Here is an 18,939-nt window from a genome sequence, read left to right as displayed (position 1 = left end):
TCAACGGGCCGCAAGTATAATTGTGGGCAGAGGTCTTTTTGTATGTGAAACATTGAAAAATAAAATTCTCATTAAAGTAGTATTCTACAAGAAGTATATTTACAATTACGTTGAAAACCAAATTGATGTCATTCTGCACATGTTCTTTTTAAGTTTTATGGTCTTTTACTACCCCGGCCAGGAGCCAATTTTCACTTACAGTGCAGCATCACCATACAAGCATTGTTATGTTTAACACAACGATGATGGAAAAACAAAACACATTAGGCAGACTACCGTGTCTCATTTATTTATTATGCTCATGACAAAATATAGATCTTATGGCAGGTTAATTAATGAAAACTGAAAATTTTAAGATCAAAAATAATATGTATCAATTATTGAATAAATTTTTAATTCCATATCTAAGCCTGTATATACACAAAATATATGTCGGTACATTCTCGAGTGATTTCAGTTTCAGAATATACATCAAATATATGACGGTACATTCTCGAGTAATTTCAGTTTCAGAATATACACCAAATATATGGCGGTACAGTCTCGAGTAATTCTAGTGTTAGTATATACAGATGTATACACCAAATTTATGACGGTAAACATTTTGTCGTATGGCCAGTGTCAATAATTATAAAAAAAATTAATTGTTTTAATTTTTGATGGATGTTGCGTTGCAAGTTACAATGTCGCCATTTTTTTTTTTTTTATAATTTTGCCTTAAAGTGTCATTTCTGTCTCTTTAAAGCAATACCTTTATCTTCTTGTAGCCTCACAATTCCATATTGGTTCTGTAATTTCTGAATGGTAATTTAAAGAATTAAGAGTGACATTCTAATTTTACACTTCTGATGAATATAAGGTTTATGAATTCATTGCATCAATAGATATGATATCAACAGGAATTGTTTTGCATGATGTGTCTCACATCAATTATTGTCCCCATGATAAATACAGGTAATATATTTTTGTTGATGCGTTGGTATAAACCATATTTACGTTTTAAAGGTTTTCAAAGAAGACACAACAATAAATAAATAAATAGAAAAGATATTGAATATTATCATTGGTCATTATCCTTGTAAGACCGTCAGTATCGGTATATCCCGTAATAATATACACAAAGGATCTAGTATGTATGTTAGCTTTAATGTCAACATGTCTTATTGTGTCCCAATGCACCCTGCAATCGTCATCGGTGGTATACTATTTGATTATTTTTGTAATCTGTGTACATCTTCTAAACGTTCTAGGAATATTATGATACTATTATTAGGATAGTTGTTTAGTTATATATAAAAGAGTAAGAAAAACAAAATATGAAAAGGAATGAATGTGTTATGAACGTTATTTTAATTTTCATTTCCGCAGAACATTAAGTGATGATATAAAAGCAAAAATTTTTCTTTATTCCTTTTTTTTCTCGTTTTTCCTCATTTTTAGTTGATCGTATCTCTGTAGTCGGTGTAAGTGTGGTGAGAGTAGGTCATATTGCAGGTACAAATGTACCTGTATTATAGATCATAGCAGTTATTGTCAATACGAAAGTTGACTATATATAAGTGACTCCCATTTAAATATAGTGTGTTTCTCCATTTCAGCGAATTGTAATATATACACTGCCAACAGTCGACTGAACCCAAACTCGGGCATCATTCACAGAGCAAAGGTCAAGACCATCAAAATTACATTCGTCGTTGTCTCGGGTACGTACATCAGTAAATCTCATAAAATGGTGTTCATGAGTTAAATCTAATTCCCTATTTCGGAATGGCCGTACCAACCTCTGAGGCTACACAATTGAGCTTATGGGACAGGTATTATACGGAATAAATTTGATTCGTAACATCATTTATTTTGTCGCAGGTAATGACGCTAGTGTAAAAGGGTGTCATTGATCAAATAAAGACAGTAGGGGAATTCCGAAAACAATTCAATTAACAATTTCGAATTATGGCTCAAGCGTTGCTTTTTCTTTCCAATAGCTTTCATGTGACGTCATTTATATTTGACGTGACGTTATATATTCATATAAGTCGGTAGTGCTATATCACATGTCATTGTTAACATGGTCATATCAATTGTAATTTCTAGGATAACTAGGTAAATGGGGAAATGGTTCAACATGTATCCCCGCATTCATATGGAAATTAGGTTTGTTTGTTTTTTTTTAACGTCCTATTAACAGCCAGGGTCATTTAAGGACGTGTCAGGTTTTGGAGGTGGAGGAAAGCCGGAGTACCCGGAGAAAAACCACCGGCCTACGGTCAGTGCCTGGCAACTGCCCCACGCAGGTTTCGAACTCGCAACCAAGTGGTGGAGGGCTAGTGATAAAGTGTCGGTACACCTTAACCACTCGGCCACCGCGGCCCCTCATATGGACAAGTTTTAATGTTTTGAATAAACTTCTCAGGCTTTACTGTAGGAAGATCATGTCGAAGTTCCGAGGTTCGCTGTCACGGTGTTTTAACCATGCCTTTAAGTCAGACTACGTACATACATGGCAATCATTGTAAATTACTGCCCCCATTTAGAATGAAGAGCATTTTAAGAGCTTATCTCGCCTTTAAAGGCATATTGCTTTTAAAACTCCTAATTAAATGCCAACAGAAGCGCCAGATGAGTTGGATCTTATTATCGTGGTGCTATTGTCTCTTACGTTTTATTTTTGATAAGTTCGAATATTTCCATAAAGTTACTCTGTAATACTATTGGAGAACTACATTATTGGTTAGCAGCACATGAACAAGGAAAAAAAAAAAAAAAAAAAAATCCAGCGATTTACAGATTCATGTATTTTACGTTCATTTCTAAAGTTGATGCTGCTGAATCTTTCCAATTGAAAATGATGTTTATTCATGCCAGACTAACATCCATTAATTTTTTGTTTGATTGTGGTTTCTTTCCTCGCCAAGCCAGTGCCATATAAGAACGGATGTCTAGACAGAAACAAACAAAGAAGGAAAGTTTTAGACTAAACATGGAGGAAAGGCCGAGATAGGAATCACAAAATCAAACTAATAGAAAAGATTTGACAGTCTTCAAGAATTGTCCTCTTATAAAAAAAAAAAAAAAAAAAAAATATAAAAAAACAACAACAAACAAGAAAAAAACCCAAACACGTACAAAACAATGATGTTACGATTCCTGTGATCAACATGAAGCATACAAACAGGTTCATATTTAGTCTCCCTATTGATCTCTAAATAGACAGCATTAACATAATCCACATCCTGTCAGACCCCTCACAATTAGTTCGTCTCCTCCTACGACTGGAAGTGCGGTACACCACTCATATCCGTTCCTTCTTAGCGCAGGTTTAATTCAAATGAAATCTTTATTCTGCATAAAAATAAAAAAGATGTTAAGGGTTTTTGTCTCTGTATGGTATTTTTTCGTGTCTATATATCCTGTTTTCGTAGTTAGCCTGTTGTATCTAATCAATACGTGTGTTGCTTACTTGTTCAGTCGAATCACCGACACATTGCTTCAATTATTTCTACAAAACTGCATTTGGAACCTGGAAACGTAATCTTTCACACAGCCAAGCGCTAAATGGTAAACCATTCAATACATGCATGCTGTCGCCACGTTATGACGATATTAAGTAACTGTTATGTATTCATCCACAAACATTACATTTGTCGCTCAACAAAGTGGGAATGTGGGCTTGATAACCAAGCTGTATATGCGTTCTAATGGTAAAGTTTACAAACCATCATTAGAGGTTATAAACATGTAATTTAATCCAATATGATCTTGTTTATTAGCTTTTATGATCGACTAGGCTCTAGGTTATTGTATCGAGCTCCTAACAACTTCAACATAATTCTCAACTGATTCCTGGTAATGGCGTTTCCATAACTCCACATTTTCACATACTAATTGTATGTCGAATAGATCTACGTCGACTCTACAGTGTTATTTACTACTGGAATATCTCGATTATTGTTATATAAGATTTGTATTTCACATGGTTTTGCTTGTCAATGTGTATTACTTTAAGTGCTTTGCTCTTTGAAATTTATCATAGAGAGGATATGGTTGAGTAGAACAGCTTGATGCGTGTGAAAGGCAAGGAATCTTTAGGAATATCCTCATCAAATATGAATTTAGTAATTAATACAATGTTTGGGAAATACTGAATATCCCTTCGTCATATAGCTGATTTGACAATCGATGTTGGGTACGTACTACAAAGCCATATTCATGCCAGTTTTCAGAAGAGAAAAACAAATAAAATTACGTTCTCGAACGAGATTAACGCTAACTATGGAATAAGTGCATTATTAAAACATAACTTGACCGTGTTACTGACAAGAAATAGCTAGTCAAATCGCTACAACTTTTATTCCGTTCATACATCTTTTTATATCGTTTGTGTGTTTTTTCACTGGTTCATAATACTTATATCTCGTTCGTACGACTTTTTATTTCTTTCGTTTCATGTCTTAACTCGTTCATAAGACTTGTTATCTTGCTCGCACTACTTTTAATCGCATTCATACGACTTTTTAACTTGTTCATAAGACAATTGCTATGTTTCTCGTACGACATTTTATTATATTACTTAATTACATAAATTTTCGTTCTCGAACGTTGCAAAAATAATCGTTCCTAATTCAGTGATATTATGGGCTGAAAGTGTGGAATAAAGAAGATGTATCGGAAAAATGAATGTTGGCCGAAAATATCAAAATATTGAAGAAAAGCATGGCGTACTAAAGTAAAAATGAGATCATAATCGGCACGTCCCGTATGCAACGATACTTCTATTCGTGTTTTTGAATTGAGAGAACAAATGTATGATTCATTATTTTATTAAACTCGTATTGTATTTGCGTAATATTTACTGATTCACATTTCTAATATGAAATCTTTATGATAGAACACCAATGAAAACACTGAGTAAACTTTTAACCGATTTTGTTGAGGCAATTTGATGAAAAAACAAAACAAACAGAAAAAAACATTGGAACATTTTTAAACATCAAACCCATAAATATATTCTGAAGCGTTGCTGTCGCTACAGGCAAAAGTTCTGATAATAAGTAAGGAGATATCCCACAATAAACAGGATTTGAAAATAGCTAATTTACTTTAGAGTGTTACATGTGTTATGCTAATTCCTTGTCTCAAACTAGGATGCGAATATCACACAGTTCAAAGTACGTATATACCGGACCATGTTTTATATGCCTCTGAACCCCTAGCAATCCTAGGTTAGACATTTTAATATCAATCTCATGACCAAATGCGGGTTAAGACCTCACCACATGTTGTATGTTAGGAAAATGTAATGCAGATCGATTCAATACGCACTTGCCATCTGAAACAGTAACATATATGATACGATCTTACTCTATTTTGTCGAATGTCCAAAGTACAGATGGTAACACCATTGCGGACCAGTGCCAGTTTTATATTTGATGATATAACCGATGATATATCCGTCAGCCGTCACCCAATACATAATACATGTTTAACGACATACTAAATCTAATAGGAAGAAGCATGATTAATTCTGATTTTTATATTTCCTAATTTTGTCCAGGAAAGTATTGATTTGTAAACATAGGGTAAATGATTGTTTGTCTCTTTACACAAGACAGCGGATATAAAACACTAATACCGGTATGTGCCATGTTTAATCCTATGAAATTCAAGATACCAGATGCTATCAATCCTACGCTCACTGCGTCATATACAAAAATATCTGGTCGATCACCGCGGATTGGAATTCATCAATGGTCCTTCGTGCACTTTATGCTAACATTTGTTTTACACAAATATGGTGTTATATGACATTATTGTGTACATCGCAGCAGACCTTTTATATTCACTTAAGTATTCAATAATAGTTCAGGAGTATTCCGAAAGTTTACAGGTAAACCAGTTCAATGACAATGAACTATGGATTTATCCTTTACATGTATATTCATTCAAGTTATGCTTTCAATTAAACATAGTTATATAATTAATTTTTCTTGGTAAATACTCAAATGTGATTTGTCGAAAAATTCTTTTTATTCTTCTATGAAAGAAATTCCGAGAATGGCGCGAAAAATGTCACGTCACAATACGACAATTGACGTTGCGTATTGATTTGAGAAAATAGTCCCATTTAAAACCAGTAAAATTGTACGTAAAACATCTTTTAAATTAGAAAATCATTTTCAAAAATTAATTATAAGCGTTGATGTCAATTATTTTTTAATTTCATCGGGGTATGAAACAAATTTTGTTTGCAAACTTCTGTAAGATTCCGCTACGCGGATTCATACAGTTTGCAAACAAAATTTGTTTCATACCCCAATGAAACTAAAAAAAATGACATCAATGCTTAAATATAGTCAAAATAGCCATCATCTTCATTTGACCATCTGTCAAAGTATTGAACAAAAGATAAAAAGTGGTAGCACCTTTTAATATGTATTATTTTCTTTTTCATGTGTCTACATGCTTATCTATATGTTTTGTTCATATTTTAGCTTCGTTTTATTGATTTAGCGTTAGATTTCGATTTCGTTATTTTGTCGATATTCGCTGTTGCGATTTTACGCAATGCGCGTCCAAACATCTTGGTTGTTGAACAATTCCATTAAAAAAATCAATTCCGTCTGAAAATAACCCTAATAAATTGCGTTTCTGCAGCGTCGGTCCGCAATGATTATGGTATTAAATGCTAATAATAGGTCAATCATAGCACGTCCTGTTATTTTGTAACGAGCAATGAATGATACCTACATGAACAACGGACAAGAGGCGTGTAATGATTAACTTGATTGGTTTAAAAAAGGTCATGATCGTATTGATACCTTCATTAATGCTGTACATTTTTCATTAAGCCGATTATAAACGACACATGAACGTTCGTATCCAATTAACTTAATCTTATGTCTCTTTTTCATCCTCCATATATTCCAGGATAGAGGTAGATTAGTTGCATTTGTATCCCTGTCTAATTAGTATAAAGAAATTCGTCTTCTTTGTGATCGGCCTTCTACGAAGGCTTCATTCTGAATTTTAAAGTATTTTTGGTTAGTTTTCATATCTTCTTCGCCGCGATTGCAGCTCTAGACGGCTGCCATTGCAACGACAAGGACGGTGGCTTTAAAGAGTGTTCGCACCACAATCTTGAATGTAGAACCAAACACTTCTAAACCATAAATTATACCTTTAGAAATCGTCATGTAAATAATTAATTGAACTAAAACCGATCCATTACATCATTTCTACGCAGACCTCGATATTTTAGATACTGACAAGTTCCAATTACAAAGTATGAACATCAACACTTGCTCTACAGATCGTGCTAGCGAGCCCCATTTCCCCAAATCCATACTTATGAAAAAGATAAGAGCGAGATGTTTGAAAAAAAAGAAGCAAAATCAAACAAAAACCCAAAGCAAAACAAAACAAAAAAAAAGACAGAAAAAAAAATTCTTTGGTACGTATAGTTACTTCCGTGCCATGTGACCTTGCCAAAAACTTTTTTATTTCCTCCTGAATGAATATCTCTTGAAAAGGCTACTTCTCGGTCACTTGACGAGTTTCTGTAAGGACGTGATATTTGCTTGAGTGAAACTCCTTCTGCTGTTGTATTTTGAAATGTTTGCTGTTAACCCTGATGTCATGGCGAATAGATTTACACTTATTTGTTCAAAATAAAGCCATATATTTGATGTTTAGATTAAGCGAATTAACTGATATTGAAAATATTAAAATTGAATAAATGATAAGGCCGACCTGTTTTTTTTCCAGAACTCCCAATGTTCCTCATTTGGCCTACATAAGCTCTCAGAAATTCATCAGACGTGAAATTGGTCCTTCTCCATTCAATAGATCATCGTAGTGCACGTATCTCTGTAATGCAGGAACTTGATAATTTCAAGCTACAGCAAGTAGTCAGCATACAACTTGTTTTCTAGGTTCCGCACTGCAATAATGCATTGACGTAATTCCTTCTTTGAACTAGACAATGTCATTATAAAACATAATTTTCAAATGAAATAAAAGAAAGTTTCATGGTATACGAAAATAACCCATTTCATTTGCTTAACAACTGGAACCATACTTTACACTGCACGAAATACTACCTTCTTCCCCTCACAAAATAGTAGAATTATTTCGGCTCGAAAACCACTGAAATTAGACAACCGTTAAGATATGTATACCTACATCATTACATTTTAGACTTCCGCAAGTATGATTAAATAATTTCACAGATTTATTCTGATTTTCGTTTTAGTTTTCCTAATGTCGTGGGGACCATTCACGATCTATACAATCATGGTGGTGTATAACGTGGTGGACCTGAACGGATCCTTCTTCATTCTTATGGCACTTGCTCCACTGAACAGTGTGGCCAACCCGATCGTGTTCCTCTTCTTCAACCACAGGCTTCTGCGGAAGGGAAAACAACACGGAGAAGCGAACGGGATCAGTCTCAAAGCAACGTTTACAACCCATATTAGACGTGACTCGGAATGGTCCAAAACAATGCAGACTTCAAGAATTACCTGATTTTTACCAATAGATTTGACATTTATTGATCTCCGCCCACGTCTTGTATATTTTTCGATTGTGTAAAAAGAACATTATTCTAACATATGCCTTATGAATTGTCATCCATTTTTTTTTCGTCGTTGCTCGTTTCATTGGAAAAAAGTAATCCGTAATAAAGAGACATTTCCTTTGATAAGCATTATGCCACATACAGTACAGTTTTTTGTTGTTTATAGTGATTTGGAATCCTCATATCGCTGCACAATCATCATGATCTATCTTGCTGTTTCAAAATTAAATCTCCTTGATAAACGTTGCAAAAGTGATCACATTAGATGTATGATTGGACATTATGAATATTCCTCAACATTCCTGAGCATGCGCGCGCACGTGTGCGCATGTGTGTGTCGTACAATATTCCAGATTGATATGTACATTTCTACACCAAGAACTTGCTATTGATATCTACTTCATTGATGCCTTTAATCATTCTACACTTTGTACAATTATGTTACGATACGAATTTCATGTAAATTTCAATAAAAGTGGAGACTGGGCTTCTAAGATTAGGCCAACCTTATGTCTATTATAATAAGGATTTTGTATAATCGATGGCCCGCATTAAGTTATACATATGTAGACCTGTAATGTACTTACATGTATTTTATAGATGTATTACAACTAGAAACGCATAGATTGAAAAACATTATCATCTTAAATTTTGCTCGAAAGCTGTAAAGTATGTACAGTGTCCGTCGATGCTCTGCTAAACTCACAGGACTTTAAATGTAGGTTGTATAAAAGGGGATATGGTGCTACTGTATAGTGGTTAAATTTCACAGGACTAATATTTTACGGATTCACCTAGTTGGACCTAGCTCTTGGGCATCCTTGTAAACATCCTGCAGTAAACTCCTACTACGGGATATTTCTAATACTGCTAACTTCTCAATAGTAGACGTTTACATTGATATAAGAAAATCTTATTTAAAACAGCTGTTACATGGCTGCATTACAACTTTCTACGCCTCGATATCTTAAGGTGCTCCGATCACTGTTACGTTCAGGTAACCTTTCGATTAGCACATCACATTGCCGCTGGTAAAATCTGTCCACCGCTTCGATATTCATCGTGACATAGTCATGATAAGATCCGAAAGAAACCGAACAGAGCTCAGGGATGTAAAACAATATGGCAGTGACGGTGACGCTCGGGAAATAGCACGGATTTTGTAATTTGTGTTTACTTTGCGGTTTTGCCTTTGTTCAACATTGACACAAGCAGATGGAACAACGTCAGTTCAAACGTTTTATGAAAAATTAAATTTTTCCTTCGCTTCATTTAAATCTCCAATCTTTTATTGATAACCAAAATTCAACCAAAGTATTTGGAAAGCTCATCTCTGATTTGCTTATATATAATGAACATTCATTGTCCACGGGGTCATCTGAACGTGACCCTGATCGGTGAACCTTCAGACAGGGGTGCGAACATGTGTGATGAAACATATTTTCCACATATATCATTAGTTCTCTGGCGGATATGTAAAAGTTATCTAACTGGCGATATGGTAAAGAAATAAAAATGTAACAATGGTTATGTTTTGTTTTGGTATTGTTTTACGTCTGATACTTGGTGTAAATAATCAAGTTATTCAAGGACAATGTCCAAAAAGGACGGGGTTCACTCTACTTGATATCTGTGAGTGTTATAACTTTTATATTGTGATCACGCGGAAATACCAGGCTAGCGTGAGATTCAATCCTGACATATTATACTGACAGTCGGTGAACCAGTCATTACCGTCAACGCTTTCATAATGAAGTCTCAATATTGTTGTCAGGCTTTTAAAACTGAAGACAGAAGTCATTAGCTTCCTTATAACGTGCAAATGTGCAACTTAAGACAAAAGTAGTGGTAAAGAAGACATTAGAAGAGAAAATATTGATCGTGAATGAAGTGATGCCTTACAAATCATGCAATAAGGGATAAAGCTATTTTGAAATATACTTATACCACCATAGGTTTTGAGAAAAAAAATCAATTAAGTTCGATGTTAAACAATGCTGTGACGCATGTTCTTATTTGTTAGGCCTTCGTATTTCACTTATAGTATAATTTTATCAATCAAATTCAATATGACTTAATTAGTATTCGTGATACAGAAATTAAAACACACGCGGAGTCAGAATTTGGAATACTGGCGAAAGGGAGGTAAGTGATATTTGCTTTTGTGTAAGTAAATAATATATTGAAGGCATTATCTTTCTTTGTCATGTATTCTCCTATTTTTGTGTGTGTTTTTGACGTGTACATGTATATATGAACGACATGCTGTTGCCAAGACGTTCTCATTTCTCATTTGATATGTATTTGTTAATGCAGCAGTTGATTTTCGATGTGCTGTCTAATATAATTTCTTCGTTACAGCGGAAAGGGCTGTTAAGTTTAATTGATACCCAGTGTTGTTAATGTATCAAAGAAAAAGACCTATTATATTTGTAGATTATAAAGTCAATAAATAGAAAAGTGTACCCGAAAAGTGCAGGACAGCTCTTTTGACATGAAACAGTATTTTTCTAAAGCTTACTATACTTTGAAATTTCAATTTTAAACTTTAAATACGAATATCATATTTGTATCTAAATATACCTATGCTTGATAATTCATGGCGTTTGTGTATTATCTTGAATGAATTTTCAAATAACATGGTGTGTTGTTGTTGTTGTTTTTTTGTTGTTTTTTTTTTTTTTTTTTTTTACAAATAATCAATATTTTGTTTTCTTAATTAAAAAAAAGCGAAAATAGTTTCGTTAAATAATTTTCTGAATGCACACAAAACCCTTATAAGTTACGGTATACGGAGAAAATAATTTTGTTACACCATCTTAAATTCAAGACGTTGAACAAAGCAAGAGGAGGGGTGGCAATACATTTAATGTCCAGCTCAACAGTTTACTTCAGGCAGTTGGACTAGAATTTTCGATGTTTCATGAATTACTAGTCATTGAATTACATGGCAACAATACGTGTTGGTCGGCGAAGGTTTGAAGATTTAAACATAGGGACTAGCGACAGAGTACACACAAATTAAAATTTTTTAATTCAAAATTGGGTAAAACATAAACTAAACGAGTTCTCACAGGCAGTGTTGAAAAAACGTCATTACACTAGAGCAACCGACGGAGTCAACACAGATTAAAATTATTAAATAAAAATAGTGTGTAAAACAGGAAAAGCGAGGTTTGCATAAGGGCATTAGGTGACAGAAAAAAAACTATACAATTATGAAAAATAACAAATCTATACGTTAAGAATGTATTCATTGTATTAAGCATTGCAAACTGACTACACTATTTAAAAAGAGTCCACATGAATAATGTCGATATTTTAGACAAATGTATGTCTACAGCGCGATTTCACACAGGAATGGTTTGCGTGAAAATCCACTAGCGTTATCCCATGTAAAGTTGTCAGCCTTCTTCATTTTGATTGCGAGTTCGCCGTCCGGGCTATCAGGATTCCATTGGAAGAAGGTCAAGGGTGAACCATCCTCATACGAAAACATGTCGTCTTTGTTTTTAGAAACACCTCCTATATACACTGATTTTGAAGAAATTGATGCTGAAAAATAAAATGAAAGTCACGATTTTCGAAATTTTTAAAGGGACTTTATCTACTGTAAACGTGGCGATTTCGATATGCAAACTATACGTGGGGGATTTTTCGAGATCGATCTACCCATTTGCAGTTTGAGATTACGCCAAATGAAATCCAAATAATAAGCGTTGGGACAATTATCGCAATTGATGGACTCTTGTGATAGCTTAAATTTCCCGCTCGCTTAAATTTCCACGTTTACAGTATACAGTATTAGCATTAAACGAGAATATAGCATATCTATTAAAAAGATAGATATACATAAATATGATATAAACTTGCTTTTAGGAAATTGACATTAAAAAAACATCTTGAAGAAATTCTTACAAGTAATGAAAAATAATTGTTTCCAGACGCAAAATGAATATAGCATGTCGATTATCATAAATACTTCCTGCATACACTGACTTTGACTTTGAGGAAATTGGTGCAAAACAATATATAATGTCGTGATATGAAATAAATCATTGAAATTGCGAGACGGTTCACAAGAGAATAAGAATATCAGTATTCTATAATTTACATTAATCTTCAATTATTGATATCCAACGATTCTCAAATAAATATTTTAGCGGAATCACAGAATCGACAGCTTTATATTGTTACCTTCTATTTCTAGCGGTAGTGCTTAAACAATTAGCATCCCATAGATTAATTTTATATCCGAAGAAAAAAAATATGATTTATTTTCATGATTGTTTCTTTCAATATTATCATCTAATATCTCTCACGACGAAAACGACATTTAGAATTCTCCAAAATTCTATATAATATACACAAGCTCAACATTAAGCTCATTTATATGCTTTTATGGTCAGAAAATAGCTACACTCACATAGTAATTCAGCTATAAACACTTGCTTCTCATTTGTGTTGATTCGAAGCATACGACCATTCATAGAGGAGCAAAACAGTATTGCATCAGTTGCATTCATCACTTTTTCTGACTCTAAATGGTAACACATATTCATATCTCGTTTGTAAATGAAGCCAAGGAGAGATGGACACATTTCTGTGGAAAGAACAATATTATAGCAAATAATGTTAAACAGAATAATTTAAACAGATTCTAGACCAATTCTGATTAAGTCTGTCAGTTCATTTTAACACAGAGGCTTAATTGTAATCAAGCCTTGTGACATATACGTAACAAACAAGGTGCAATTTTCAGGTAGGTATGACGCTAAGAAATAGCAATGATCTGTCTATATTAAGTTATTACACCTATTATCAATTAAAGCCTCAATATTTACGCAAAATGCATCGAAAAAGAACATGGAAATTAGGCGGAGTGAAACAAATCTTATCTAAATTCAATTTTCATTTGATTTCAAACATCTGAACCTCAGAAATTTGGTGAATGTATTTGATCAATTTTAGTTTCAAGGTACTGAAGTTTTATTACAAATGAATAGCCAAAATATCCTCAAAAGTGAAGAAGAATAAAATTCCATGGAAATACCAACCTTAACAGTAGATGTTTTACTACTCTTCTTTCAATTTTTCAAAATAATAATAAGAAAATGCAATACGTACCACTCCTTATATCATAAGACGTCCATCCTTGTTCACTGATTTCCTCAATCGTGTCCACCGTGGAAAGAACTGAATAAAGCACACATGTATTGTAACCAGAGTGGTATGAGAAGGACATGCAAGAATGGGCTGTGGCACATTCTATAGCACAAGAGACGGCAGAAGGTGTTTGAGATACACTTATGTTTGTTGGTAGTCGACGATATTCCATGTCTGAATTCGCCGTCCAGGTCATAGTAGTATGTGCCCATGAATGATGCATGTATATTACCAAGAATAGCATATACATGTACATATACGAGGACACTCCAGACAGCATCATTCATACGAATATGTGATAAATTATTATGATGCCGACGATAAAACTGTATCGTTGACGACCTACCCGACCTACACTGGGTAATTCATTTCTCATTGCTTATATTACCGCTGCGAACATGCCAAGTGGTTGATTTTGCACGATGAATGCTACATGCTTTGAAAAGAAGTATTTGAATACACCTTATTCAATTGTATAGAAAAAGAGGAAACCGACCATTCTTTTAGAATTTATGGCCCTGTTAAACAGACTATGTTTTATTACTGGTTTTGTGATTGTTTTAAGTACATTATTGCTAGAAGCATATAGATGCAATATATATATTTGCATTCGCATATTATCTGCAAAGTAAGTAGTGATCGGATTGTTGATAGATATTGATTTTATGCCAGGTATTGTTGGCTAATCTTCAATAAAATAAATATGTATAAAAAACATTTTTAAACGATGCATCAGAGTATCATTTAAATGGGTATGCATCCAACAAAGTTGAGTCCAACAATTTAAAAGAGTACTTCACATTATTTTTAGTGCAATGTATTTACATCGGGTCCATTTTCAAATAACATGAAGTGCCACGATTGCGCAAGAATTTAATCACAACGCTTTTAAAAAATGAATTGTTAATCATTTAAATAGCGATTCACATTAAATTTGAATGGGCTATATTGACATATGTTGAAGTTTGCATTCGCTGCAGATTAATCAATACAGGCATAAATGTATGTTGACGGCATCTAGCATCTCAACAGTTTCCAATTCAACGGATGAAAGCTAATCTGAACTTGGAGTAGGTTCAAAATACGGATGTATGCAGTCAATATTCTGCCCATGTTAAAATAAAAAAAAGAAAGAAACAGTTTCAGACTCTACACTGATGTGTCCCAATTGCGCAGGAGAACCATAATAAAGTTTCTACAACAAAAATATTTGTATATAGAACGCCATTCAGTTGGTAATATACACTGGTAATATAGTTTCTCCGCCTTTGCGGTCTTCAAAGGTTTTCCTGAAAAAGAACCTACAAAATAGTACAATTCCTGTAATATTATCTCTATGACAAAAACAAAAAAATATCATCCACAGTAAAACTTTTGACCCCATAACAGAAAACGATAGCATCCAAAATGGTGTTTAGAAGTATGCGTCATGATTTGTCGCTCCAATTAAAGTGTATGCAGTTACTTCGTTATTTGGTTTAGGTTGAGATATTATCAAAGCGAAAAATAACTTAAATCGTAAACGTAAAACATAAGCCAATACGAAGCAATATTCAATATAGGTGTATCATTATTATTTTTTTAAGATTACTATTTCTTCTAGTTATTTTTAATTGAGACGCATGCTACACCATTACATGGATAAAATACGTCTGTCATATATTCTGAGGAACTGATCAACAACCATATTTAGCATGTTTTCCTTTTTGGCAAATAATAAACTGGTCTGTGAAAATAGATGCGACCGGAAAAAGAAGTTTTGGATATTGGTATGAGTAAATATATAACATTTTATTTGACATCCCACAGGAACGGTAAATGGGGAGGCGAACTCCCTTTAGGCAGGAAACGCTTAACTTACGGAGTTCCTTCCCCTTCCATCCGACCGACCGACCCCCCCCCCCCCCCCCCCCGTCCCGTTCTTTGCATTAATATGACGTAATTAAGGGACTTGTACAGCCTGATTTGGAGCCAAACCTGATTCCAACAATGTCTCTACACGCCATTCGGAGCCGGGGTCACTCCTTCATAAGGTAACTCCCACCTATGACAGAAACTTGGACGTAATCGGCCCAAATCTCGATGTCGATTATTATGTGAGTCAGAACCCTAAAACAATGTAAAAACATATCCAGACAGCGAGTGATACAGGTTTAACCAGACGCGTGCATTATACACATTTAGGGTGATGACCTCGGCGATACGATAAACTAGCAAACCATGCTTTAGCATATTTCGAGTTTTTTGCCAATGGCCTTGATGAAAAATGGATGCTTGTCTGCCAAACATTACAAAGAAACGAACCCGCCATATCCTGGTTGAACTTTATAATGAGATTAGAAAAAGTGGTTGAGACCAACAAAGCTCTGAAAGCTGTTTGTCATGATGTTGTCTCAATCAAATATTACTGATTGTTTGGCCTAGAAAATAGTCAGAAAATAAATCATCATATTAAAATATTGATCTAGTAGTACATTTTGTATATTACAGTTAAATGGTAATACAAATCAGGTTGGAAATAAACTGAACTTATATTTGATCAGGGAAGCCCGAACATTTTGGATTAAATCACAACTACATGTACTTGACTGATAAGAGAAACAGGGTTTCAACTAATCAATTTTCAATACCTATACATATCATAGCTAGGCTATAGTTGTGTTTCCTCAACTTTTTGCTTTTTGATTTAGCTCGGATTTGATATAGAAAAAATATTGATTACCGACAGCATAACCCTTATAAATGCAAACTTATCTGAAAGTGATCGTTCACCCTCCCAATGGATACATTGAAAGTGTATTTGTGTCTGTGTATTGGGAGGTTGCGTTATGTTTGCGTTTTATCCTTGTGGTAGCACACAATATATGTCAAATTTATAGTGCTAACTCACACACAGAAGTATAATGTCGAAGACACGCAGACGGATACCGACCTTAAATTTGATCGCCCGATGAAATGAAGGCGGCGGTTGAAATTTATTCGGTTACTTGATTTAAGCTTTTAACAATTACTTAGTAATGCAGGTATATGGATATGCTTTTGTAATGTGTTCATTCGTAACAAAAAAAATAACTTCGATTTTCATTTCATTTTATGATGTGATGATTGTTCCTTGAAAAGCATCGTCAAATTATATGCATTTTCCTTTATTAGATATTCAGAATACATTAAGTTCAATGTGAAAACAAACAAAAAGAAACCATCGTATTACCACAAAAAGTAAATAAAAAGAGGTCACTAAAGGGAGAAAGGGATTTACATGTGCAATATGCAATTCGGAAAATATTTGAATAATGATTTATCAAGGACAGAAGCCATGCAAATACAGTTTATGCCAATAAAGCAATATCCTTAAAATGATAATTCTGGAAGTGAAATTGTAGCCTTCATATATACGAAGGTCGAATACGCCGAATTAATGGGATGGAGATTACGGAATACTCAGCATATCATTGTATTGAAATAGATCCAAAATCGTTAATGAAAGTACACAGTATGATTTTAAGGACAACATGGTACGATAGTTTGTCGACATGATTTTAGGAACATTTTATAGACGCAGCGTGATATTTCTGATTAGAGCGTATAATCATAGGTGAAAAATAGTACGAAAGTACAATTTGTTATAAAAAAAATATCCTACGCGTGTTAAGATGACTCTGTTTAAATGAAAGTGTAAAATATATGGGAACATTGATAAGTTTCTGATTGAATTACTGCAATTGAAAATGTTTCAACTGACTACATTTTCTATTTTGCAAATGGTGATTTACACAGTAATTTCACACAGAAATGATCTCTTTTGGTTTCCTTTGGCATTACCCCATTTATGCTCAAAATTCTTCTTCAATTTGATTGTTGTTTCTCCGTTCGGATTGTCAGGATACCAGGCGAAAAAAGTCAGGGGCGTGCCATCCTCATACAAGAAAATGTCATTCCGGCTTTCAGAGAAACCTCCTATATACACGGATCTAGGTATAAGAGGCACTGAAACATAAAATAAATTTCCATGGAAACAGTCAGTCTAGCGGAACGGATCAATTAAATATAAAACAAGGTGTGTGATTTGTGAGGCTGTGCTTTGTTCGCATGACTCCTTGGGATGGCATGCAGCTGCTATCAACTTAATAGTGCTACATCATTGAAGCGTACTGCCGTATATACCAAATGGGACACATCACCCGCTAATATTTACACTGACAACAGGCGAACCAGTCATCCAACTCCTGAAATAGTGAGCGATATGTACGAGTAGGAGTAGCAACTACAATGTTAGAAACTGCGAAGAGTTTCAGCCAGAGGACAGAACACAAGGCACTACTCAAAGAGGCAAACTTTCAACTAAAGGTCAATCGTGAGGAAGTGTCAAAGACAAAATTAAGAAGAAGGACGCTGTCTTACGCCCTACCTGCAGTGTAGACCTAATTGGAAAGCGATCGATGCCATTAACCTGTCCTTTTATTTTTGCTTCAGGCTAGTTAATGATACATCGATTTTTAATTGGCCGATATTTATTCCATTGATACTTACTTAGTAATGCAACTATATGTATCTGTTTTTGTAATGTGTTGATTCTCAACATATGTCCGGTAAAGGAGGAGCAAAACAGTATTGCATCAGTAATGTTCTTTGCGTCTGTCTCTAAACGGTAGCACATATTCAGGTTTCGGTTGTACCAGTAACCAAGGGCACTTGGACAAATGTCTGAAAAAAAAGTAATAGCAGTATCCTCGAATATTTAATGAAAAACCAGATAAAAAAAAAACCCAAAAAAAACAAAAAACGAAAAAAACACTGCAATGCATGTTTGCGACAAAGGGCTTCCTTTGTGTCTTTTTGTTTGAAATGCACTGGGGACTTGTATTTACATTTCTTCCTTATTGACCCTAATTTGCCATAAATGTACACCCATACGTCGAAACGTCCGCTCTCGTCTTCCGTCATCTCAATCGCATTTACAAAAAAAATATTTTCCTGCATGTTCAGTACTCTTGAACATGTGCCTTGCCACCCGGTAATGCAATAATGGATGCACCTATTCGACCAAGCGGTCCCCGATTAACATTCGTTCAGTCTCCCGAGCCAACCTCTCGCACAACCATGTTTTTGCTCCAGCAGCCCTACCAATTAACGAGATATCGTCTGCCTTCCGGCTCAAAGTTGATGTCTGATACAGATGTAAATAAATTAGTCAATCA

At 34.4% G+C, this 18,939-nt stretch overlaps 1 protein-coding gene across 1 annotated transcript in view; it reads left to right on the top strand.

Moving 5' to 3' along the window:
* LOC117317971 (cardioacceleratory peptide receptor-like) overlaps nucleotides 1–10,065 on the top strand; it is a 46,663-nt gene extending 36,598 nt beyond the window's left edge. The window contains exons 5-6 of the mRNA XM_033872941.1: nucleotides 1,599–1,703; nucleotides 8,249–10,065. Coding sequence (XP_033728832.1) covers nucleotides 1,599–1,703; nucleotides 8,249–8,523 — 380 coding nt within the window. The 3' untranslated portion in view covers nucleotides 8,524–10,065. The remainder of the gene's footprint in view (nucleotides 1–1,598; nucleotides 1,704–8,248) is intronic.
* Nucleotides 10,066–18,939: the final 8,874 nt, after the last annotated feature.

The sequence above is a fragment of the Pecten maximus genome, chromosome 19, assembly GCF_902652985.1.
Source record: "Pecten maximus chromosome 19, xPecMax1.1, whole genome shotgun sequence".
NCBI classification, from domain to species: Eukaryota; Metazoa; Mollusca; class Bivalvia; order Pectinida; family Pectinidae; genus Pecten; species Pecten maximus.
Note: the sequence above shows the minus strand (reverse complement) of the source record. Positions and strands in the feature narration are given on the sequence as shown.